The 26,307-nt window shown below is 34.5% G+C and overlaps 2 protein-coding genes across 8 annotated transcripts in view; one reads left to right on the top strand and one right to left on the bottom strand.

Annotated features, from left to right (window-relative positions):
- SRSF11 (serine and arginine rich splicing factor 11) overlaps window positions 1-15,425 on the top strand; it is a 45,767-nt gene extending 30,342 nt beyond the window's left edge. For 2 of the 5 annotated variants that reach the window (XM_082358293.1, XM_082358294.1), the window contains exons 9-13: window positions 4,226-4,357; window positions 6,734-6,823; window positions 13,294-13,410; window positions 13,791-13,929; window positions 14,035-15,425. In XM_082358293.1, the coding sequence (XP_082214419.1) occupies window positions 4,226-4,357; window positions 6,734-6,823; window positions 13,294-13,410; window positions 13,791-13,929; window positions 14,035-14,232 (676 nt within the window). In that variant the 3' untranslated portion in view covers window positions 14,233-15,425. The remainder of the gene's footprint in view (window positions 1-4,225; window positions 4,358-6,733; window positions 6,824-13,293; window positions 13,411-13,790; window positions 13,930-14,034) is intronic. The other 3 variants (XM_082358295.1, XM_082358297.1, XM_082358296.1) reach the window with 3 other exon arrangements.
- A 453-nt stretch (window positions 15,426-15,878) lies between these two features.
- The window catches only part of ANKRD13C (ankyrin repeat domain 13C), an 82,286-nt gene continuing 71,857 nt past the window's right edge, over window positions 15,879-26,307 (bottom strand). For all 3 annotated transcript variants that reach the window (XM_082358191.1, XM_082358190.1, XM_082358192.1), the window contains one exon: window positions 15,879-21,594. In XM_082358191.1, coding sequence (XP_082214317.1) covers window positions 21,537-21,594 — 58 coding nt within the window. In that variant the 3' untranslated portion in view covers window positions 15,879-21,536. The remainder of the gene's footprint in view (window positions 21,595-26,307) is intronic.

Genomic DNA, 26,307 nt, shown 5'->3' with positions numbered 1-26,307 from the left:
TGATTGATACTTTAAAACCCCCAAAAATCCAGGGTTAGGAGGAAGCCACTGGGATTTGAGCACTAAAATGAATTAGTACTACGGAAAGAACACTGGACTTGAAACTTTTAACTTGAATTCTAGTTCTGACTTTTCACCGGACTCCTGAGAGTTTGAACATGGAATGTTGTCATGCAGCTTGCAGATTACCATCTAAAGCTTGGATATTTGCAGATGACAACTTGTTATCCTTTTTTGAGATTGTTCTTTGTATTGGACAAACCACATGATAGTACCTATTATTCTTTATCCTACCTAGAGTAAGACTAGGCAATTTAAAAGGACCAGTGTATTTTCTTTTTCACATGACATTCCTGTATAAGTTTGTAAGGGTCTCTCTAGCCCAGTGGCTCTCAAACTTGCTGGTATTAAGACCTCTATACTTGTAGAAAATTTGAGTACTCCGATGAGCTTTTGTTTATGTGGGTTACATCTGTCAGTGTTGGCCGTAATAAAATTTGAAACCATCATCTGAAATAACAATAGTAAACCCATTTGTATTAACTTAGCTTTGAAACAAAACTTTTCCAGAAAAATTAAAAGAATGGCTTTGTTTTAAATCTTTGCAAATCTCTCTAACCTTTGGCTTACTGGAAGACATGTACAGGATTCTGCATTCAACTTATTGCAGTATATTTTGGTTAATATATGTAGAAAATCTTACACAAATATATAGTGAAAAGAGGGAAAAGTAGTTTTATAGTCTTTTCAGGTAATTGGGAATAGTATTCTTTGATAGAATACCAAAACTTAACAAGAGTACTTTCTTAAAAGATAGTAGTAATATGGAATCTGAAACCGTAATAGTGAACCTTTTATATTTTGCTACTTTAAAATCTGTTGATCTTTCTTACACCTTGATGTATCTTTTTCTCAGGCATGCTTTTGTACAATTATGCATTGATGGTTTGGAAAATGATTGATTTATTGCATTATCCAAGTTTTCAAATGTTGACACATTTTGTTACACAAGATCAAAAAATGACTTGGTAATATCGCCACACATCTCATCGGTAAACCGTTTTAAAGTGTTAGGAAGCTGTCAAGTTCACAATGGTGTGTTCAAGTTTTCCAAAATTTAATTTTCTCTTAAAAGCTCAAATTTTATTATTGGCAACAAATTTGTTTTCCTTGAAATGATAAACCTCACTCATTTTCCATGAAAGTGTTCTACCAAATACCCAAGTCTGAACAACCATGGTTTGTCACTTGTTCTTTCAGGTAAAGATGATGTTTCATGGCAAAAGCAATTAGGTGAGCTCACACTCAATCACACAGGTGTCTTCCTTGACACAGTCATTGAACTATAAAGTATCAGAAGTGATTTATGCATACTACCCGTTTTGTTGCACAGAATATTGCTGAAGGGACTAGATTTAATATTACTAGTCAAAAATAATACTACTCTAATATTACTCAAGGGACTAGATTTAATAAAATTAATAGTTTTTACTGGCTTTATCAAAGACATCCTTAGTGAAAATGGCAGGTTTTTTTTTTTTCTTTCTGTTTACTGCAAGCGCATACTACAAATGCCAGTGAAGCATACAGTAGATAATAGGTTCAGTTGCCGCTACCTTGATTTGTAATAAGGAGATGCCAGCACTTGTACACCACCATTGCTTTTGCACCATTAGTGCAAATGTCACAGTGGAAAAGGCAGATAATATCTTGTTATTATTTTGAAAAAAAAAAATTGACAGACCCAATAACATTGATAAGTCATTTCTTAGACTGTGTCTTAGTCCATTTGGCTGTTCTAACAGAATACCATAGACTGGGTGGCTTATAAACAATAGAAATTTACTTTTCACAGTGCTGGAAGCTGGGAAGTTCAAGATCAAGGTGTCAGCAAATTTGGTGTCTGGTGAGGACCTGCTTCCTCATTTATAGTTTGCTGTCTCTTCACTGTGTCCTCACATAGGGGAATGGACCAGAGGGTCTTCTGAGACTTCTTTCATATGGGCATTAATCCTATTCATGAAAGCTGCACCTTCATAACCTAGTCACCTCCCAAAGGCCGCTACCTCATAATGTCATCACATTGGGTATTCGGTTTTGCATAAGAATTTTGGGAGGACACAAACATTCAGTCTGTAGCAGAATGTTACAGGGTGGTGTTGTCTGGTGTGTCTGTCACCCACTTTCCCCCAGCCCATCTCATTCTTAAAGATGTCTTTCAAAAACCCAAATCTAAAACATGTCACAGCTCTATGAAACCTTTAGAAGCTCCTTATTGTCTTAAGAAGTTGACACATAAAATCTTAGAATGGTGTTCAAGGATCTTTACTATTCATCTTGGTTTAATCTTTCCACACTTGTCAATTGCCACTCCAAAATAGCTAACCTCATTATTATATTTGTTATGGTGATCTGTGATTAGTGATCTTTGATGTTGTTACTATTGCAAAAAGATTACGGCTCACTGAAAGCTCAGGTGATGTTTAGCAATCTTTAGCAACATTTTTAATTAAATTACGTACCCTGTTTTAGACATAATGCTATTGCACACTTCACAGACTACAGTATAGTATAAACATAACTTTTATATGCACTAGGAAACCAAAAATTCATTGTGACTCACTTTATTGTGATACTCACTTTATTGCAGTGGTTTGGGAGCAAACTCAGTATCTCTGAGCTGTGCCTGTACTTAGAATCCTAACCTTCCAGGACAGGTGCTCTCATAGCTTAGTTTAACACTTAGAAAGACTTAAAAAGGAGAACCTATATCTTTTTCCTTTGTACATAACAGGGACATGCTAAGGCTTTCAAATACTAATTTTAATTATGACCAATGGGAAATAACAGTGAAACATTTATTTCCCTGAACAAAGTGCTTTTGAACACTTGTAGTAATGCCTCATAACAGAAAGATAAATATTTTGAGTTGTAGTATTTTAAGCATCTTGGTATATAAAATGACCATTACGTTCAATAAGCTTTTTACGTATTTAGATACATAATATGATAATCTATATTTTTCTAATTTTTAAAAGCTTATGTAAACTGTGTTGAAGTGGCTCTGCAGTGCAATGCTGTTGAAAAATAACTTTCAGCACCTTATAATAAATTGATTGATGTAATACCTCTGCTTATTAGATTTTTTAAAACTGTTTTATGTTATTAATCACTTTGTTTAGAAGGAAACCTACAAGAATGCACTTATGATTTTTTCCTACAACTGTATTTTTTTCTATATACATTAGAGGTAGGATAAATGTGTAACAGTTTTGCTAAAATGATTGTTGACTTGAATGGTCCACTATGTTGAGGTTGAATGGTCCACTAGAAATTAAATGACCAAGTCTAAGCAAAGAACTGCAGTTTATTTTCAATTATTCTTAAAATAGAAAGGAATAAAATATAGGAAAGAGGATCAAAGAACATCAAAAGGTTAATTGCACTTAACCTTTCAGAGAAAGTATGGGGGGCGGGGTGGTATGCGGTAGGCACAGAGAGAAACATCTCTTACATGGCAGGAAGGAGATGATGATGTAATGTTGAGGACACATAAGAGTAGAAAAGGCAGTTTGTACGGAGTTGTATGTATCTGTATCATGCCTGCATTGCTTGGATTTCTCTTAAACTGTAAATCGAAGAAGTGGAATATATTTCAGAGAACAATTGGAAATCATAGAAGGCAACACACTGTATGGTTTCCATTTTTAAAATGGGAATAATAATGGTACATACTTTATTAGGTTTACTATGAGGGTAAATGAGTTAGTGTTTGTAAAGCATGTAGTGGGCATAAATAAGTATTCGATAAGTAGTAAATGGGTTTAACTTGCAATAGTGAGGAATCAAATAAGGTGTACTTGCAAAAATGCTATGTAATTGCGAAATGATGCAAATGAGTCAGATATTTTTTGTTTTCCTTCATTCTCTAGCAGTATTTTTAAGTTTGGAGTTGTAGTTTCAATGGGCAAAGTAGGATTGATTTGACAGGTTGAGCAAAAGATTAAAAGGTGAGGAATTCCAGGTGTTAAAAGGTATTTACTAATTTCTAGGATATCAAAGATGTTGTGTGGAGTAAATAAATAATGGCAGGAAATGACCCTCACTTACTGATGGCTAGTCCACATGTCTGAATCTTTTGTCTGATGCTTATATGAAATAGTCAGAAACAGAGCTAGTGTTTTTCCATTTACATACATGTGTTTGCTTCCTTTTACATTATAAGGCGGTCAAGAAGCAGATCAAGAAGGCGATCACATTCTAAGTCAAGGAGTAGACGACGATCCAAAAGTCCAAGAAGGAGAAGATCTCATTCCAGAGAGAGGGGTAGAAGGTCAAGGAGCACATCAAAAAACAGGTACAGTAAAAAACTATTAACAAACACTGAGTGGGAAGACAAATTTTAGAGTTCCCAACACCCCCAAATACTGCTGCTTTAATGACAAAGAAGAGGTTATGATAGGAGCTAGGACTGTACTGAGGAAGAAACTGTTGGAGGAGGCTGACATTGTTTTCTTGTGCTCCTTCATAAACTTGAGATTTCTACTTACAGCTGAAGGCCTAGAGAAAATTTCTTTGTAGTAAAAATTCTTAGCTGTTTCTACTGCCTTTTTTCATTTCCTCTTTTCCATTCAACCATTACTAAGGATTTAGTGTTACCAGCCACATCTCTTGGTATGCCAAAGAGTTTATGGCAGACAGTCATGCCTTTCTAATTCATCTTTATATACCTCATCGTGAGCACCTTTGTAAATATGAATTCAATATTGCTATATTCCAGAGACTGAACCATACTTAACAGTCTTATCCCATGGTTTGGGGACCAGTAGAGAATTAAAGTGAGGATTCATTAAAAAACAGACATCCCCACCTTAACATTGTATTTCGACTTAAACATGCATTCAGTAATTTGTTTTTTCATATAGGGCCAAACTGTTTGAAATTAGGCCTGGTCTTGAGTAATACATACCAAATCACTTTCTTTTCATTTAAACCACCTTTAAAGGTGTTGAGAACTCTGTTACTTGGAAATACCTAGATTTTTTTCCCCCATTTTTTGTTGTCACACAATACAATTTCACAGCACTTAATTTTTAACAAATGTCCTTTATCTCTTTCTAAAATATTTGCCTTAATTTTCTAGAAGCAGCCATATGTTTTATACTACTTTACCCATTCATATATTCAATTATGTAATTAAAATAGTAAGGATCACAGGGAGGGGGCAACAAAATTTATTCTTGGTCAGCATATAACTCAAGTGGGGACAGAGGTTCTGGGATAGCTTTACTGAGTGTTCATCCTCTAACGAGGCTTCTACTCATGTTTTAGAGTTAGTCATCTCTGAATTCAGTCAATCAAACAAACAAGCTTACTTAATGAAACATCTTTTATACAAAGCAATTAGGCATTCCTTCCCTCAAGGAACTTTCTTTATACTAAGAGAGAGATGAATGTAATTACAAAGGAAGGGCCATTGTTAGGGATGTTGGAAGAGATTTATTGAGAGGTGACTCTTGAGTGTTGAATTCTGATAGATTTGACTGGACTCGGGGGCATGGTTTCAGGTAGAGAATGTTTACAAAGTTAGCATGAATTCTTGAAATAGCAAGTATTTTGGTATAGAAGGACCAGGAAATGAGGTCAGGAAAGTTAAGGAGACAGATCACCATAGAAGGCTTTGTTGTTCACACTAAGGAGTTTGCGGCTTATCCAGGAGGCAACAGGAATGAATGGAAAAGTGATGAGCAGGGAATTAATATTTTCAAGTTTGTACTTCGAAAGATTTCTGATAGGGGGTATAGCATCAATTTGTGGAAAACATGACTGGGGCCACTTACGGGACTATTAAAGTAATCTAGGAATTCGATGATAAAGACTTGAATGAATAGAGAGGATAACTGATGGAGCAGGATGAGCAAAGATGGGAGGGAATGAAATACAGAATATAGGGTGGGATTAGTTTAGAACAACCGAAGAGATACTTTAATCTCTAAAATTATAGAATAGTTGAAAATAGGTGTGTGTTTATGAGTATAAGGATATAAGGGACATATATATATTATAAATATGTATATATTTTACCTTTTGCCTAGAATCTTGGGACGAAAAAATGCTGTGGGGAATAAAAGTAAACTTAGAAGAATCTGTAAAAAGACCTTAGAGTGGAGGCCTGGTTGTAGTAGCAGTCCATGTTGATGTTTTTTTTCTAAAAGCATCGAATAGCCCAGAATATATAGCAGCAGGGAAAAAGTAAGAAGGTTGGCTTCATCCATGAAGAGGTTACATCGGGTGTGTGCTTTGAAAGAAAAACTTAAAATAGTGATGGGGTTTTGGCCTGTCAGTAGAGGATTTAGAGCCAGGGTCGGTTGGGAAACTGGTACTTAGCTGAGAGAAAAACAGAGTGTTGAAGAGCCTAGAGAAAATTATTTAAACTATTAGCGTTTATCGCCAGACATACTAAGAAACTGGCCACCATCCTTGTTTTCTTGCCACATAGTCTGCTTTGCTCTTGGAGAGAAGTATGTGGAATACCAGGAAAATAGGATTTTTAAAATTTGTTTACCACAAATATGCCACTTGAGTTACTATTTTTTTTAAGTTTGTATCAGAAAAACATAAAATTTAAGAATCAGATTAGATTTCACTGTACTTTTGTTTTTATTTGTAGTTTGATAGAAATATATATTAGTTGAATCTTCTAATACATTCATAAATTGTTTTCATTTATTAGAGACAAAAAGAAAGAAGACAAAGAAAAGAAACGTTCCAAAACACCACCAAAAAGTTACAGCACAGCCAGACGTTCCAGAAGTGCAAGCAGGTAGGGTGGCATTATGAATTCTTGGCATTTTTTTACGCTTTCATTTTTTTAAGCTTTGTTTGCAAGACTATCAATAGGCTGTGAACATGAAATGTTTTCCAGTACATAGCTACATACTTCAGTGGTGAAGTTTTTTTAAAGGCAATTTGTGAAGAATAACCTAAAGTTCATTTTTCTTTTCACTTAATGTTTTATGGTGTAGAGTGTATTTAAAATAATGTGGGAATTCAGCAGAGGTCAGTTTTTATGTTTGCTATATGCATTTCACATCATAATTTGAATTGTTTGTGTGGGTTTTTTTTCCCCTAAACATCTAAGTTTTAATGGCTAAAGTATACTGGATTATCACATTAAATTCATTTTATCATAGTAAGTTATATTTAAAATATCTACATGTTAATACTCAGAATAATTTTTTTCCCATACATAGTGGTTCATTGATAAAATAATTGGAGGCAATGCAAGTTCTGATTTGTGTCATTCTTAAGAGTAGTAATTCTATCTTTAACCTGCTGTAGTGAAAATTCAGTGTTGCAAACTTTCTCAGAAAATACATTTTTCACACTTAACATGGGATTCATATGATAGTAGTAAGGGTTGGCCATACTTAATTCCATTTTCTTCCAATCTTTAGTTTTTTGTTTTGTTTTTAACTTTTTATTTTATTTTAAAATTTTTATTGGAGTATAGTTGATTTACAATGTTGTGTTAGTTTCAGGTGTACAGCAAAGTGAATCATTTATACATATACGCATATCCACTCTTTTTTTTTAGGTTCTTTCCCCATATAGGCCATTACAGAGTACTGACTAGAGTTCCCTGTGCTATACAGTAGGTTCTTATTACTTATCTATTTTATATATAGTAGTGTGTATATGTCAGTCCCAGTAACATTTTCTCGACATTGTTCATTTTCCATTAAGCAAAAGTAAAGGGTCATTGTACTTTTTTTAAACAGTAAGGAAATAATTCTTCAAATGTTAGGACTCCTAGCATCACTAAGAATCCTTAATCTTTTACCACAGACACAGGTGAGGCTTAGTTCTCTCAAAATTTAAAGCTGTTGAATTTCTCAGCAAATCATTTTCTTCCAGTCTTGTTTACACATTTTACTGCAGTGTTTGTTTTCTTAATCTTGATTAAATTCACTTAAGAGGTTCACATTATGTATAAATATTAACTCAAAATGGATAAAAGACTTAAAAGCCAAAACTAAAATCCTATTAGAAGAAAATATGTAAGTTAACTTTCATGACCTTGTGTTTGACAGTGATTCCTTAGATATGACAAAAAGCATAAGCAACAAAAGAGAAATAGATAAGATGGGGATAATGAAAACTAAAAACTTTTTATATTTCAAAGAACACTCAGAAGGTAAAGACAACTGTCAGAGTGCTAGAAAAATAATGTTTCCAATAATGGACTTGTATCTAGAATATATAAAAAACTGTTACAGCTCAACCTTAGAATGTAAACTTGTGCAGCTGCATTGGAAAACAGGTTGGCAATTCCTAAAGAAATTAAACAGAGAGAGTTTTTTGACACAGCAGTTTTGCTCCCAGTGATATGCCCAAGAGAAACAAAAACATGTCTGCACAAAAACTTGTACATGGATATTCTTGGCAACATTATTCAAAACCAAAAAGTCAACCCAAATATCCACTAACATGTGTAAACAAAGTTGTACATTCCATACAATAGATTATTATTCAGCAGTAAAAAGGAACCAAAGTACTGATACATGCTACAATATGCATGAGCCTTGAAAACATGCCAGATGAAAGAAGCTAGACACAAAAGACCACATATTGTATGATTTCATTCATATGAAATGTCCAGAATGGATAAATCTATAACGACAAAGTAGATTAGTGGTTGGACTGTGATAGCTAAAGGATACGGGGTTTCTTTTCAAGGTGCTGAATATTTTCTTTAAAAAGATATATATAAATATATAAAAAAAGAAAGTTAAACCAGATATAAGTGCTCAAGGAAATGCCAGAGTAGGTCTGAGGTGGCAAAGGGGCATAAAAGATGGGATGTGCAATATGTATTTTCTTACCTTAAAAACTGGAGTCATATTGTTTGCCTGTTTATTTAATGGATTTATTCATAAGCGCCTTATCCTATTTAATTAGTGAATCATTCTTAAATTATGGCATATTCTGTACATTTTTATTGAATATCTATGGCATATTCTATATGTTTTTATTGTTTGCCACTGTACTACAGTCTATCATAGGGAACAGAAATACAATATAAAAAACATCTTTTCCATCTAAGGAATTTGGAATATTAGTTACACAAAGCAGTACAAGAAAGTGTAAGGTATACAACCCTGACAAACTTAAATATTTGATGAAGGGAAAGTTCTGTGTAATGCTTCCAGGACAGGGGTCACAGATGACTTGTAAGGTGGTTTTTGTTATTTAAAGCTTAATTTGGAAGCTAAAATGAAGACAGCTGAAAGTATAGGGCTTTATTTAGTTTTTTGATTATTTTGTTTGTGCCTAAATCATATAATGGTCATCTTCCAAGTCCTATAACTTTTTTTAATTTAATTAATTTTAAAAATTTTTGTATACAATTTTTTTTTAATTTTTTATTTATTTTATTTATTTATTTATGGCCGTCTTGGGTCTTTCATTTCTGTGCGAGGGCTTTCTCCAGTTGCGGCAAGTGGGGGCCACTCTTCATCGCGGTGCGTGGGCCTCTCACTATCGCGGCCTCTCTTGTTGCGGACCACAGGCTCCAGACGCGCAGGCTCAGTAATTGTGGCTCACGGGCCTAGTTGCTCCATGGCATGTGGGATCTTCCCAGACCAGGGCTCGAACCCGTGTCCCCTGCATTGGCAGGCAGACTCTCAACCACTGCGCCACCAGGGAAGCCCTGTATACAATTTTTAAAGGTCACTATCCCCTTACAGTTATTACAAAATATTGACTATATTCCCCATGTTGTACAGTACATACTTGAGCTTGTCTTACACCCAATAGTTTGCTGTCATTAGGTGGGATTTGTTTTTTTGTGTTTTTTTTTTTTTTAAGTTTAGTTGCTGTACAGTATAGCGATTCACAATTTTTAAACATTATGCTCCATTTATAGTTATTATAAAACATTGGCTATATTCCCTGTGTTGTACAGTGTATCCCTATAGCTTATTTTATACCTAATAGTTTGTGCCTCTTAATCCTCTACCCATATATTGCCCCCTGCCTTCCCTCTTCCCACTGGTAACCTCTAGTTTGTTCTCTATATCTGTGAGTCTGCTTCTTTTTTGTTATATTCACTAGTTGTATTTGTTAGATCCATGTATAAGTTATGTCATACAGTATTTGTCTTTCTCTGTCTGACTTTTTTCTTTTTTTTTTTAGCATCTTTATTGGAGTATAATTGCTTTACAGTGGTGTGTTAGTTTCTGCTTTATAACAAAGTGAATCAGTTATACATATATCCCCATATCTCTTCCCTCTTGCATCTCCCTCCCTCCCACCCTCCCTATCCCACCCCTCTAGATGGTCACAAAGCACCATGCTGATCTCCCTGTGCTATGTGGCTGCTTCCCACTAGCTATCTATTTTACGTTTGGTAGTGTATATATGTCCATGCCACTCTCTCATTTTGTCCCAGCTTACCCTTCCCCCTCCCCATATCCTCAAGTCCATTCTCTAGTAGGTCTGCATCTTTATTCCCATCTTGCCCCTAGGTTCTTCATGACCATTTCTTTTTTTTTTTTTTTTTTTTTTTTTGGTTCCATATATATGTGTTAGCATACGGTATTTGTTTTTCTCTTTCTGACTTACTTCACTCTGTATGACAGTCTCTAGGGTCCATCCACCTCACTACAAATAACTCAGTTTCGTTCCTTTTTATGGCTGAGTAATATTCCATTGTATATATGTGCCACATCTTCTTTATCCATTCATCTGTCGATGGACACTTAGGTTGCTTCCATGTCCTGGCTATTGTTAATAGAGCTGCAATGAACATTGTGGTACATGACTCTTTTTGAATTACGGTTTTCTCAGGGTGTATGCCCAGTAGTGGGATTGCTGGGTCATATGGTAGTTCTATTTTTAGTTTTTTAAGGAACCTCCATACTGTTCTCCATAGTGGCTGTATCAATTTACATTCCCACCAACAGTGCAAGAGGGTTCCCTTTTCTCCACACCCTCTCCAGCATTTATTGTTCGTGGATTTTTTGATGATGGCCTTTCTGACTGGTGTGAGATGATATCTCATTGTAGTTTTGATTTGCATTTCTCTAATGATTAATGATGTTGAACATTCTTTCATGTGTTTGTTGGCAATCTGTATATCTTCTTTGGAGAAATGTCTATTTAGATCTTCTGCCCATTTTTGGATTGGGTTGTTTGGTTTTTTTGATATTGAGCTGCATGAGTTGCTTGTATGTTTTGGAGATTAATCCTTTGTCTGTGTGACTTATTTCACTTAGCTTAAATGCCCTCCATGTCCATCCATGTTGCTGCAAATGGCAAAATTTCATTCTCTTTTATAGCTTACTAATATTCCATTGTATAGATACAGCACATTTTCTTTATCCATTCTTCTGTTGATGAACACTTAACATAGCTTCCATATCTTGGCAATTGTTAAAAAATGCTGCTGTGAACGTTGGGGTGCATGTATCTTTTCGAAATTGTGTGGGGTTTGGTTTGTTTGTGGGTTTGTTTTTTTCTTTTGTTTTTTTGTGGTTTTTTTTTTTTGGACATGTACCCAGGAGTGGAATTTGGGTCATATGGTAGTTCCATTTTTAGTTTTTTGAGAAACCTCCATACTGTTTTCCACAGTGGCTGCACCAGTTTACATTTCCACCAACAGTGTAGGAGGGTTCCCTTTTCTCCACACGCTCTCCAGCATTTATTATTTTTAGACCTTTTGATGATGGCCATTCTGACCAGTGTGAGGTGACAGATACCTCAGTTGTAGTTTTGATTTGCATTTCTCCATTGACTAGTGATGCTGAGCATCCTTTCATGTGTTTGTTGGCCATCTGTGTGTATTCTTTGGAGAAATGTCTGTTTAGGTCTTCTGCCCATTTTTTTGATTGGGTTTTTTTTTGATATTGAGCTGTTTGTATATTTTGGAGATTAATCCCTTGTCAGTCTCATTGTTTGGAAGTATTTTCTCCTATTCTGTAGGTTGTCTTTTTGTTTTGTTTATGGTTTCCTTTGCTATGCAAAAGCTTTTAAGTTTAATTAGGTCCCATTAGTTCATTTTTGCTTTTATTTCCTTTACTTTAGGAGATGGATCCCAAAAAATATTGCTGTGATTTATGTCAAAGCGTGTTCTACTTTTCCTGTAGTTTTATAGTATCTGGTCTTATATTTAGGTCTTTAACCCATTTCAAGTTTATTTTTGGATAGGGTGTTAGAGAATGTTCTAATGTCCCTCTTTTGCATGTAGCTGTCCAGTTTTCCCAGCACCACTTACTGAAGAGACTGTCTTTACTCCATTGTATATCTTGCCTCCTTTGTCATAGATTAATTGACCATAAGTGTGTGGGTTTATTTCTGGACTCTCTATTCTGTTCCATTGATCTGTGTGTCTGTTTTTGTGCCAGTACCATACAGTTTTGATTACTGTAGCTTGGTAGTACAGTCCGAAGACATGGAGTATGATTCCTCCAGCTCTGTTTTTCTTTATCAAGATTGTTTTGGCTATTTGGGGTCTTTTGTGTTTCCATACAAATTTTAAAATTATTTGTTCTAGTTCTGCGAAAATGCCGTTGGTGTTTTGATAAAGATTGCATTGAATCTGTAGATTGCCTTGGGTAATATGGTCATTTTAATAATATTGATTCTTCCAGTCCAAGAACAGGGCAGAACTTTCCATCTGTTTGTGTTGTAGAAGCAGAATTTTTTTTAAGTCAAAATTTAAAGAGAGAGGAGAGGTTCATCTTAAAAAGCTAATTGCTCAAAGCAGGGCGTGAATTGGGCATGGTTTGCTAGACAACAGGAAGTCAGTTTGATCTGTGTTACCACTAACTCTAGTTCTCTAAATTTTACCTAATGATTTAGAAGTAATTTTGAATTTTATTAGCAACTGCCTTCCATAACACAGCATATTATCCTATACACGTTCTGGCCACTGAATGAATCTAAAACTGATTCCATAGATAATAATTTACTTCAGACTGTTTTTCCTTGAGTTAGAACTTTTGTTAATCAGTTTTTCCCCAAGTTTAACATTTCTAATGTTTTGATGACATAATGTCTTTAAGACGTATTGCTAGAAATTAGGGTTTTCTTGAGGGCATTAAAGGAAAGGCACATAGTTTGCAAAAAAGAATTGCAGTTTTTTAGTATTCATTTGCGTCTTAGGCTCAAAACAGTATTTGAAAATGGGTCTTTCGTTGTCAGAATTCTGTTTCTAGTGGAGCTCCATCATAGACACATCTGCTATGATGTGTCTGCAGTTTTTGGATAATACTGTATTTTAAAGTCTAGTTTGCACATTTGTGGTTCTAGAGAGAGACGACGACGAAGAAGCAGAAGTGGCACAAGATCTCCTAAAAAGCCTAGGTCTCCCAAAAGAAAATTGTCTCGCTCACCATCCCCTAGGAGGTAAGAATATTAATCTTTTATTAAATCTGTCCTGTTTTTTAGGAACTGTCCTAGAGTTTTTCTTCCTTTTCAGGAATTAAAATGCTTAAGAATGTGCTGATATATTCTCTTCATGACTTGAGACTGTGTTATAATAAACACTGTTTAGGATTGGGCATTTTAGACCTGTAATCAAGTTATAGTCTTCTCCCCTATATTACTGATATACAGCTTGTATCGAGTGACTTGAAATTGGATCTTTGCTGTCCTCTTTATGGCAAGTGAACGTGGGTCAAGTTTGCCATCTAAAACAAGTTTAAACTTATTCCTATTTAATTAATGGTGAAAGTTCTTGAGCAGTTCGTTTCAAGCATCTTGTCAGCATTTTACTGTCATCCTAGACATAAAAAGGAGAAGAAGAAAGATAAAGACAAAGAAAGAAGCAGAGATGAAAGAGAACGATCCACAAGCAAGAAGAAGAAAAGTAAAGATAAGGAAAAGGAACGGGAAAGAAAATCAGAGAGTGATAAAGATGTAAAAGTATGTTTACAAACTAATTTATTTTGGTGTTTTGGGTGTTGCTGGTACTTTAAAGCAGTGATTTTCCTGTGAAGACGTTTACTGTTATTATTCTCCTTGGCAAAGCAGGTTACACGGGACTACGATGAAGAGGAGCAGGGGTATGACAGCGAGAAAGAGAAGAAAGAGGAGAAGAAACCGACAGAGCCAGCTTCTCCTAAAGCAAAAGAATGTTCTGTGGAAAAGGGAACTGGTGATTCACTAAGAGAATCCAAAGTGAATGGCGATGATCATCATGAAGAAGACATGGATATGAGTGACTGAATATTGCCTCTGTGGGAATCCACCTGTATACATGCATCAGTGTCATTCCTCTGTGTGATTTCTTAATGCTGTATTTGTTCATCTCAAATCTAGATGTATACAGCTCTGAGTCATAAATGGTTATAAAGCTCTTGATGTTGATATTAGTTATTTACATCCAAAAGCTTTTACAAAAATGATACATGGGTAACCAGTTCTTGACAGGTTGAAATCTGATTGAGTAAACAAGCAGTTTTACTATTCTGGTGCTGCTTCATAACAAAAATGAAAAGCTGCATGCATCTACAGCAGGCATGGATTGTTTATGTTGTATGATCTCCTTTATTAAGTTCACTTATAGTATTTCTAGAATTTGATTCATTGCCGTAATAGAGCCATGTAGGGAATGCACTGATTGCATGTTAATTGTGGCAGGAATATCCTAAATGTCATTCAAATCCTCCAACATGATGGATCTACTTATGGTCTTGTTTGTTGACATGACAAATTAACATTCTTATAGTTACATCTGGAAATGAGCATTTGAAATAGATAATCCTTTAAGCCTTGTGGCTAAATTTTTGTGGCTTTTGTTTAACTTTGAAAGGTTATATATGCACTAACCTTTTTTGATGGCTATAATTAGGCTTTAAGTACAGAAACAAGATTTCAAATGAAACTGTCTTTGGCAGTAAGTAAATAGCATATTTTGAAGTAGAGTTGTATACTTTTTCATAAGGTGTTTGGGAATTTTTTTTCCTAAAATAATTTATTGAACATCTACATCAGTGAAAGTTATCTGCCTATCCTGAAGTCCATCTGTAAAAGAAAGTTATCTCTTGTCTTGATTTTCAGTTGTCCACTCTTTTATTAATTTGTTTTAATCTCATTGTTGGAAAAGGGGGATAGTGCATTTTAAATTGACCTTCATATGCTTTTAAAAATAAGACAAATCTACTTGATAATGTACTTTTTATTTGATCTCGAGTTGTATAAAACCAATAAATTTTGTGTTACTGTTACTGCAGTAGTAATCTTATGCACACAGTGATTCCATGTTAAATGCAAAGTAGTTAGGCAACTGTTTTCTTACAGGAGTTTCCAAGCTTCACTTTTGTGCAGTAAAAACAAAAGTAGGCTACAGTCTGTGCCATGTTGATGTACAGTTTCTGAAATTGTTTTACAAGACTTTGATAATAAAACCCTTAAACTTATGTTTATGTTCCTGTAAAACCGTATTTGTATTTATTTACGTTGTTGAATGTATGGCATTTACCTCATTCATTTTACATATCAAGTTCTTTTTCCTTTCAGTCCACATATTTTAATATAGTAGTAAGATGGAATCCATCACTGTAGTGATTAGTTGCCATTAGAATTGTCAAAATTAGTTTAATTTCTATCTAAAACAGTCTTTTTCGAAGTGTAATTTTCTTTCTTATATTTTGGGTGTAGGACTTGGGTTGAGTAAAGCAATGAACTTTAGGATAAACAAATGATCCCACCTATATCTAGTAAATTTATATTTTTGGTGAATATAAACATACTTTTCTGGAATAGTATAGAAACTCAATGGTATGTATCTACTGTACAATACTAAATAGTATATTTATTCATTTATGAAATGAGTAGTGTTTGAGTGGCTGGGATTAAGGGGAAAATGAGACTTGGAATTGTAGCTTTTATCCGAATTGGAGTATAATTTTTTTTTTTTAACTTTTAAAATTGAAATGCCGTATAGATAAGCCAGCATTGTTTTTACAGTTTGTAGTAACTTTTTAAAGATTTTATGGAAGGGAATTTTGTCTGTAGTGAGTAAGATGTTCTAGTAATGGTCCTAAAAATCACTGCATTTTTAAACACGAAGTTGAACTCAAATGACATTCTTTAAACTTACAAAAAATTTTAGTAGAAAAACATTTAAAGATTGAACTATATGATATTGTCGGTTTTATAAGTCAAAAACAAGTAAAATATTGGCAGTTTCACTTGGTTAAGCCTAATACTACTCAAATTTTATTCCCTCACTTGTAGTCTTTGAATATATAGTATGCTAATTTCTCAAAAGGGATTAAGAAATTTTGGGCTTTAAAATAGTACCACTAACTTAAGATGCTGTCGTGAAGGGAGTCTATACTTAGGTTATTTTTCAGTGAACATTTATGCACAAAGGTAGGGCTGCACGGGACACAAGCCTTTAACACATAACCAGTCGAAATTAAGTGAACACTGCCTCCACACTGAATTTTGTTCTGTACTTGGTAGTGAAAATGATTAAAAAATAAAAGTGGTTTTGTTAGAAAAATGTTTGTGCTATTTATTTGCTTAAATTCTTCATGAGTGAATGAGGTAGTAGCTATTTAAGAGCCTAGTCATGAATTTCAGCTTCATTTACAGCTGGGTAGACCTGTGGGAGACCTGTGTTTCCTACCTTCATTTTCCTATCTGTAAAATGGGAGTGATATCTACCTTGTAAAGTAGTTGGTAGAAAAAAATGTAGCCCTGTGTGCCTGGGTCAGTAAATGGTACCTGCTATTTAATTATGGAGCTTTTCAAAACTGTATGAAAATTTAGTTTGGGGTAACGTTTTAGCAAAAGCATTAAAATTGCATGCAGATATGGCTATGTTTCCCTTTACAGTTTTGTGAATATAGGTTTTGGATAATAAGCTCCCTGGTAGTGATTCTATGTGGAAGGTAGAAGAATATTAGTTACTTAGGGAAGAAAGACAAACTGGGCTTCTACTAGAACAGTGAAAACTAATTTTACATTCACCTTGGAGTTGCATTTTAAAACTGATGTTCTGCTCTCAGTGTCATATAGCCTGTACAAGCCTACTTTTCCTCTGGCAAAACAATACCACTTTCTTCACTTGGGCACCAGATTAAGTGGTCTATGCTGTTTGAAGATTGATAGACATCTTTTAAACTGGAATTGAGATTTCTGTTCCTTTTGTCTCAAATCTAGCTGGTGCATTTCACTCCTGTCCTATCTAAAATATTTTCTCTAATCAAGCACATGTAGTTGTGTTTAAATATGGAAACTCTACTGATACTTTTAAAGAGCATCAGAATATGCTACTAAGGGTTTATTAGCAGAGGTAGTTTTTAAATGAGACTAATTCTGGAGTTGTTGATTTTGAGTCTGTTTTACTTAGTTTTATTTTCCCATTTTCATTTCATAATATCAAAGTATATGTAAAATTCATTTAGACATTCTTTAGCAAAACGTGTGAACCATGCTAATTCTTTGCTAGTGGGAATATTCTTAAGAATATACTTAAAGGTTATAGTAGGCGTTAAATGTCAAGTCTCGGAAGACAAGCATCCTGTAGGTTAGCATCATGTAATTTTGTTCTTATCAATCAGTCAGCATTCAATCCAGGGAGCCGAACGACCCAAAAAGATTTGTTGATGGAGATTTGACCTTAATTGTGGGAGCTGGTTTAGTAGTCTCAAAGTTGTCTATGCTGTGCATCTGATGCTGGAGACTAAAGCCCACAGGCAGTCAAGAAAAGAAGGATAGTTGAGAGGGGTAAGAAGAAGTTGGAACCATAAGCTGGAACCCACAAGAATGGGCTGAAACTGCAGGACCAAGCAGATAAGCCACAGCGTGTATGAACTACATAATTTCTGCTTCACTTCTTCAAAATTCTTAACACTACCTATATTCATTACTTAAAACATCCCCGCCAGTCACTGTCAGCCTTCTTCAGTGACCAAGAATTCTGTGGGAGGTACAAGTGCATCTTACTTTTGTGTTTTTATATTACACAAAGTTTCTGCGTTAGGCTAATTAATCATTTTCACCTGCAAAACACGAGCAAATTCAGGAATGATTGCCAAATACCTTTCTTTAAAACCCTTAGGAAATTTGCTTCAGTTTTTTTAGGTGCTGTGGCAAAAGGAAAATTCTAATTCCATGTACCATATGTGCCATTATGGCCAGAAGTACTATTCCTAAAATGAGCTCTAACAGTTTTTTTTTAAAGTTCATCACTAGGTAGTACTACAAGGATGATCATATGATCTAAAAAGTGTGCTATTGAGATGACATTTTTCGATGGCATTCTAAGATACTATTGGCCCAGATTTCTGATATAAAATGCTTTACAAAAGCAGTTTTTGCTAATTTATAATATACAAATGATGGGCTTTTACCGAATTTAGTTTTAATGTCTTTACAAGTGATTTAATACCTCCTGTCCATTTATCTAAGTTTCACTGTCAGTTGTCTTTGAAAGTTCCCAAGTATAGCAACTTTGGTAAGGATACATTTTGTTAATTTTGGAAAACACAGTTAAGATACCTTTTGCTGGAGTTAAGCAAAGGCATAGTGTGTCCATACTAAGTAATTTGCTCAATTTCAGAGGCTAGCATACTACAAGTAGGACTTTGAATTCACCTCGTTTTTTACAACTTTTTCTCAAACATATTGTGACAAAAGTTAACAGCAAAAGGAACTCAGGATTTTCTTAATTCAGTATTTTCTTTAGTCCTTTTGTGGCCTCGAAACAAGCTCTTTGTCTGCTTTAGGCTTAGTGAAAACTAGGGAGAAATTTCACTTAAGCACTCATTATTCACCACCCTTCCCCAAGATGTGAATGATAAGCTGTGCATGAACAACAAACACTATGAAAACATATTTTTATTAGTGTGAGTGGGGCTCAATACCAGTTCTAAACAGGAGAAAAACTGAATAGTTTCTCAGCTTCTGTTGGCTATCAGCTTCTCTGAAATGTGTTCATGTCTAGACAATTGTATGTAGCTATACTCACAATAATAAGAGCATCAGCTTTATGCCTCCCTTTTTATGAAGCTTGATCATTTTCTGTACATGAATGTCTAGACAGGCAAACTGTCTCTAGGGAATTTTCTTTAAGATAAGAATCCCATATTCTTTTGAAAGCATACTGGTGGCAGGATATACTGAACATTTCTAAACGGCCATTTAAGGTAACCATTTTATAGCCCCCCAATTTTAAACAATTTTTTCAGTCACAAATGGAAGGCAAAGAGAATTTTATGAACCTACATTACAAAATCTAGATTACCATGTAAGAGTATCAAAATATATAGCGTTTTTATCTACTTACTTGAAACACGGCATATAGCTTCATTCATTAGCTGTATTAAAAGGCACATTTTGAAAAGTCTAATACTGTGAAAAGTTTATTTGCATTAAATAACTCCTATTTTTACCATCATAAGAGATACTGACATTTGCTTGTCCTTTGTGATCAGATAAAAGACATTTTGGAATGGATAATCTCTACTATTCTTTATGAAAGAAAAAGTTAAAAACAAAATTCAAGTGCAAAAGTTTTCAGTAGTCTTCCTACCTCCAGTGTACCCCAGCAAAACAGTCATAGCTTTTAGGAAATTGATAAATCCCAAGCTGCAATTTACCATGTTTTTTCCCCACTGAATTACAAAAAGAGTCTGCAGTATATTCCTGAAAGTATACCATATTCCCACAAAGTAAGGGAGCCTAAAAGCAACAGTGATCATTGCCTTTCAGTATCTCAAACCTCATATAATCATTGACAGGATAATAGAATCTCTAAGTCCAACAAACATTCCCAAAATAATAGGGATCAACTTCTATTTAATAAAACTAGTCTTGGTTTACCCACCCTTTCCACAAAATTCAACAGACCCACGTAAGGTAGAAACTGGTCTTTGAATTTTTAACTATGATTATTTTTCTTCATTATAAAATGTATTTAATAAAATGTCAACATATGCAATGTAGTATGTACCAGCATGGAAGATGCAGCTTTAAAGATGTTTATTACAAAATTTTTCTTATAGTTGATGCTTCGGATTTTTAAGTCATCTCTTCAATAAAGGTCTCTAAACATTCAAATTATTTAAAATCCTGAAAAAAGTTACTGGTCACTCTAAAAAACTTGACAGATGCATTCTGACACATTTTTCAAGATACATTTAAAAAACATTTCTTTAGCTAAGCTCTTTAATACAACATAACATTTTATGACTGTTATACATTATTCTCCCTAATTTATTGTCATTCTTGGACCTTCAAACCATCTTGGAATAAGTATGAAAAATTTTATGTGCAAAAATGAATAATGCATGATTTTAACACTTTGGAGATAATTAAAATCAATAAATATTTTCTTGTGACTTACTTAAAAAAATAAACAGTAGGAATTGTCAATCTTGTGTATGTTTCTGGAATTTAACTTGTAACAAATATATTCTATTAGCATATAAAATGTTTTTACCTTATTTTGAAAGCATTAAATATGTAGGGATGCCCAAAATATGTGGATTGTTTTTAAAACTGACACAAATGCATCCATATTCCACTAAAAACAAAATAATCAGAATGATGTGCACTTATTAGGAAGCAAGTTTAAAAATTTGGAATTTTTTTAAAGTGCTCAGATTTGGAAGAAGAATATCTTTAAGCATGCTTATCATGAACACAAAAAGGACTTTTAAACTCAAGTTTAGAAAAAAAAAAGTTTCTATGAAAGGAAGATTATTAACAAACATTTTCCATTGAAGAAAGAATTCAGGTAAAAACAAATAGCACCACAATGAATTGCACTAAGGTGCTAAAGGAGGTACCTTATTCCCTGCAGAGAGAATGCTCCTTCTGAAGTGTATTGCAACATATAAATGCAATTGTTTAATGGTTACCATTTGGTTCATTCAGCTACAGAAAACTGCATTCCTTCTAGTTCATTATATTGAACAAACATTCAATTACTGTACTATACATAATGTTACATACTTTACATTTTATGAAAACAAAGCTTGAAGGAATATTTATAAAGGTCACCTTGAATATAAGATGACAAGTTTAAAAGGGCTTCATATCTCTTAAGACATTTAATTTATGTTAATGGTCCAGGAGTGTTTTAGATATAGATATAGATATATTTATATGCATATATATTTCAACAAGAAGTGTAAAAATTTTTAAAAACAAATCACAGCACTCATAGCTGTTTTACATAAGAAGGACTTGGGGTCATTAAGGTGTCAAACTATTACACTTATAATATGTATATTTTTAAAAAGACTGAAAATGGCACATCAGGAAACTTGCTGGAATTCTTATTAGAGGCCCATTTCATTATATCATATCACTGATGTGTCGATCCAACATAATTCCCTTTTCTTCGATGAAAACATTTGTCCCTTCCATTTGAATTCACTTCTGGGGTCTCTGCATTCTCTAGCTTTCCTTGGTTGAATGGCATCATTTTCTGTGTCAGTTAAAGATCAGGAAAACGGCTTGGGTCTTCCTTGTAGTCTTCAGGTATGGTAAAGATGGAGCCATCAAATTCATCATATCGAAACTCCTGAAAAGTCACAGTGGCTGTGATCGTAGGAAACACGGGTATATCTAGAGAGGACAATCAATGATAACACTGTAAAATGAAATGGTAACCTATTTATAGACGATGAAATACTATTAGAGATATCTATACTCCTTAAAATGTAAAAAAGTGTTATTCAAGGACCAGACAAATCCTAATACACGTCTAATATTGAGTATGTGTGTTTGCAGGAAGAGTTTGGCTACTTGTGAGGAGAGAAAGACACCAAGGCATCAAGAATTACATCAAAAACTCAAGGTCCCACTGCTTCCCAGTCTTAGCACTATGATGGCAGATTCCACTAGACTATTTTTTCTTGGGGCAAAGGGATGGCTACATTTGTACTTTTTGCATTCTGATATCTTTTCTTCAGATTGCAGTGTATATACTCTGAATCTGAGCTGATTTTTTTTTCATTTAATACAAATGAAATACATTCATCCTTTTTTGTTTTAAAACACTATAAAACAATCCATCACTTAAATATATGGGATAAAAATAATCTCATCAGAATTGGAGTAACATCATACCACCACAGCCTAATATTCTTCTAAATAAAATACATTTCTAGCTGAAATTATGAGTGAAATCTGACATCAAAAATGGCCAAATACTTTAATCACTCTGCAGTTTTATTCCTAATACGATTTATTGGAAAGAACACAAATTGTAAAACCTGGATTCTGATTCCTACACATCATTTAATTTATGAGACTCAAGGATTTCATCTACAAAATAAACTCTAAAGGTTCCTTAAAACTCTGAAATCATTCTGTGAAAGCTAAGTTGAATGTCTGCCTAGAATAAAGGCATACCATAAACTAAGGCTGACTGTTACAAGCCTAGTATTCTATTGCAGAAAGTAATATTCTCATTTAAAAAAAAAAAAAAAAACTTAAAGAAATCAACATAAGGATTACAGAGTTTCCAGTTATTTCTGGTGGAAAAGATCATTCATTTGTGCTTATTAAGTAAAGATGCTGTTCTAATTCAGAGGTCAGCGAACTAAGGCCTGTTGCCTGGCCTTTTTTTGTAAGGCCTGTGGGCTAAGAAAAAATTTTACATAATTTAGTAGTTTTTTAAAAAAACACAAAGAATAATGTTTCATGCAGATAAAATTACATGAAATTCAAACTTCACTGTCCATAGTAAAGTTTTATTGGAACATGTGGTTTACTTATTGTCTATGGCTGTTTTCATTCTCCAACAAGAGTTGAATAGTTGTGACAGAAACCATATGGCCTGTAAAGTCTAAAATATTTACTATCTTTCAGAAAGAGTTTGATGACCTTGATGACCCTTGTTCTAGGCATTGGATATACACCAGGAAACAGTAGAAAACAAATCATGCATTTATGGAGATTACATTCTGGTTGGGAGATACAAACCACAAATAGGTAAAAAATAATTGTGACTAAGTATGTAGGCAAAAATAAAGCAAGTAGGGGGATAGGGAGTTTCAGTGTTGAGGGTAAGAGCTCTTGATTAGGGTTCAAAGGAAAACCTCAATAAAGTGACCTTTCAGCAAACACCTGACATAAGAACAAACTACACAGTTGCCTAGAGGAAGAAAATTCCAGGTAGAGGGAATAAGTAAAAAAGCCCTAAAATGAAAGTGTATGGTTTATTCTGGGAACAGCTAGGAGATCAGTGTGGCTACAGCCAAATGAGTACGGGAAAGATCAGCAGAAGATGAGGTTTGAGAAGAAATAGGCAGCCAGATCAAGCGGGGTTTAGGTCAAGAAAAAGTCTTTGGCTTTTACTCTGGATGAGATGGAAAGCCAGTGGATGGTTGTGAGCATAGTAGTAACATGTTCTGGCTTAAGTTTAGGCAGATGTAATAAGAATATAATGTAGGGTGACAAAAGTAATAGGAGGGATGTGCTCCAGAAGGAGCAGTCAGAGAGGCAGGAAGAAGATCAAGAGAGAGAACTCTATCAAAGAAGTGCGAGGAAATCTGAAGAGAAACTACCAGCTTTCACTGGGACAAGGACTCCACAGAAAGAATGAAATCTTGGAGAGATTAAGTCAGATAACAGAAAAGTGTCCAGCAGACTTAACGATGTGAACATCAATAATGAACACAGAGTGGAAGAGATGAAGAGAATCTGCATGGAGCAGCTGGGTTGTTTCTAGCTTGAGGCTATTACAAACTTATTTTTGTATACAGGTTTTTGTGTGAACATATCTTTATTTTTCGGCGATAAATGCCTAGGAATGCAACTGACTGATCACATGGAAGTTGGGTGGTTAGTTGTTTGTTTTTTTTTAAGAAACGGCTAAAATGTTTTCCAGGGTGGCTGTACCATGTTACATAACCACCAGCAATGTATGAGCAATCCCGTTTTTCCACATCTGCACAAACATTTGGAGTTGTCACCATGTTTTATTTTAGCCATTCTGTTAGGTGCATGTAATGGTATCTCACTGTGGTTTTAATTTGCACTTCCCTAATGGCTAATGATTCTCAACACTGTTTTTGTGCTTATTTTCCATTTATATATCCTCTCTGGTGAAATGTCTTTTTGTGTCTTTTGCTCTTTTCTAACTGGCTTGTTTATTTTGTTACTGATGAGTTTTAAGCCTTCTTGTGTTTTTTTACTCTTAACTGGGTCTTTCACAGAGCAGAGTTTTTTTACTTTTGAAGAAGTCCGATTCATTGATTTTTTTTCTTCTGTGGGTCATGCTGTGGTGTGAAGTCTAAGAACTCTTTGCTTAAACCCAGATCCCTAAGAATTTCTTCTAAGTTTATTTCCTAAGTTTTATTGTTTTATTTTACGTTTAAATTTAAGTCCATGATTCATTTTCAGTTAATTTTTGTATAAGCTGTAGGATTAAGGTGGAGTTTCATTTTTTTTGCCTTTGCATGTCTAATTGCTCCAGTATCATTTGTTGAAAAGGCTATCTTTCCTCCACTGAACTACTTTTGTACCTTTATCAAAAATCAGTTGAGCATATTTATAAGAATCTATGTTTGGATTCTCTTTTCTTATGTTGACTTATATGTTTATATCTCAACCAATACCATACAGTCTTGATTACTATAGCTATACAGTAAATACTGAAATTGAGTAGACTGATTACTCACACTTCATTCTTTTTCAAAATTGTTTTGGCTATTGTTCTGAGTCACATTCTTTCCCCTCCAAATAAGATCTATTCTAGTCCTAACCCCCAGAACCTAAGAATGTGACTGTTTTTTGAGACAGGGTCTTTGCAGAAGTAATCAAATTAAGAATCATTAGAGTGGTCCCTAACCCAATGGCTAGTGTCCTTACAAAAAGGGGAAATTCGAAGACACAAGTACAGGAAAAGAACACCATGTGAAGATGAAGGCAAAGATTGGAGTGATGCTTCTACAAGCCAAATAACATCACCAGAAGTTAGAGGAGGGCCATGAAACAGATTTCCTCTCATAGCCTGCAGAAGGAGCTAACCCAGCTGACACCCTGATCTCAGATTTCTAATCTCCAGAACTGAGACAATAAATTTCTATTGTTTAAGCCACTCACAGTTTGTGGTATTCTGTTATGCAGCCCTTGAAAACTAATATAGATATTCTAGTTTCTTTGCCATCCCATGTAAGTTTTAAAATAATCTTTTCTCAGTCTACAAAAAAAATATGGCTGGGATTGTGATAAGAATTGTGTTAAACCCATCTATCTCTTTGGGGAGAATTAACATCTTTCCTATGTTGAATCTTCCAATCCATGAGCATCGTTATGTCTCTACTTTTGTTTAGATCTTCTTTTATTTCTTTCATCAGTGTTCTATAATTTTCTGCATACAAGTACTGTAAATGTTTTGTTAAATTTACATCTATTTCCTTTTTTACGCAATCATAAAAAATATTTAATTTTGGTGTCAGTGTGTTCAATGCTAATATACAGAAATATTACTGATTCTTTTATTTTTTTAAAAATTTATTTATTTATTTTTAGCTGTGTTGGGTCTTCGTTTCTGTGCGAGGGCTTTCTCTAGTTGCGGCGAGTAGGGGCCACTCTTCATCGCGGTGCACAGGCCTCTCACTGTCGTGGCCTCTCTTGTTGCGGAGCACAGGCTCCAGACGCGCAGGCTCAGTAGTTGTGGCTCACGGGCTTAGTTGCTCCGCGGCATGTGGGATCTTCCCAGACCAGGGCTCGAACCTGTGTCCCCTGCATTGGCAGGCAGATTCTCAAACACTGCGCCACCAGGGAAGCCCATTACTAATTCTTGTATGTTTAACTTTTATCCTGCCATCTTGCAGAATGCATTAACTCTAGTTTGTTTCTAGAACCTTTGGGATTCAACTCATAGAATCATGTCATTTGCAAATAGAGAAGATTTTATTTCTTCCTTTCTACTCTGAATGCCTTTTTTTCCCTTGCATTCATTATTACACTTACTATCCTTTTGATTTCTGCAAGATCTGTCATGCTATCCTGTTTCATTCTCTCTTTATCTGTCTTGCTACAGATTTGTTGACTTCATCACTCTTTTCAAAGGACCAGCTCTTTGCATCACTGACTTTCTCTATTCTCTGTTTTCTCTTTCATTTATTTCTACTCTTTATTATTTCCTTCCTTCTGCTTGCTTTGGGTTTATATGTTCTTCTAACTTCTTGAAGTAGGAGGTTAGATTATTGATTTAAGACTTTTTCTCTTTTTGTAATGTATGCATTTAGTGCTATAAATTTCCCTCTCAGCATGACTTTAGCTATATTATACAAATTTTGATATTTGTAATTTTACTTTCATCCA

This window comes from Balaenoptera borealis (genome assembly GCF_965194805.1).
Source record: "Balaenoptera borealis genome assembly, chromosome: 1".
NCBI classification, from domain to species: domain Eukaryota; kingdom Metazoa; phylum Chordata; class Mammalia; order Artiodactyla; family Balaenopteridae; genus Balaenoptera; species Balaenoptera borealis.
Note: the sequence above shows the minus strand (reverse complement) of the source record. Positions and strands in the feature narration are given on the sequence as shown.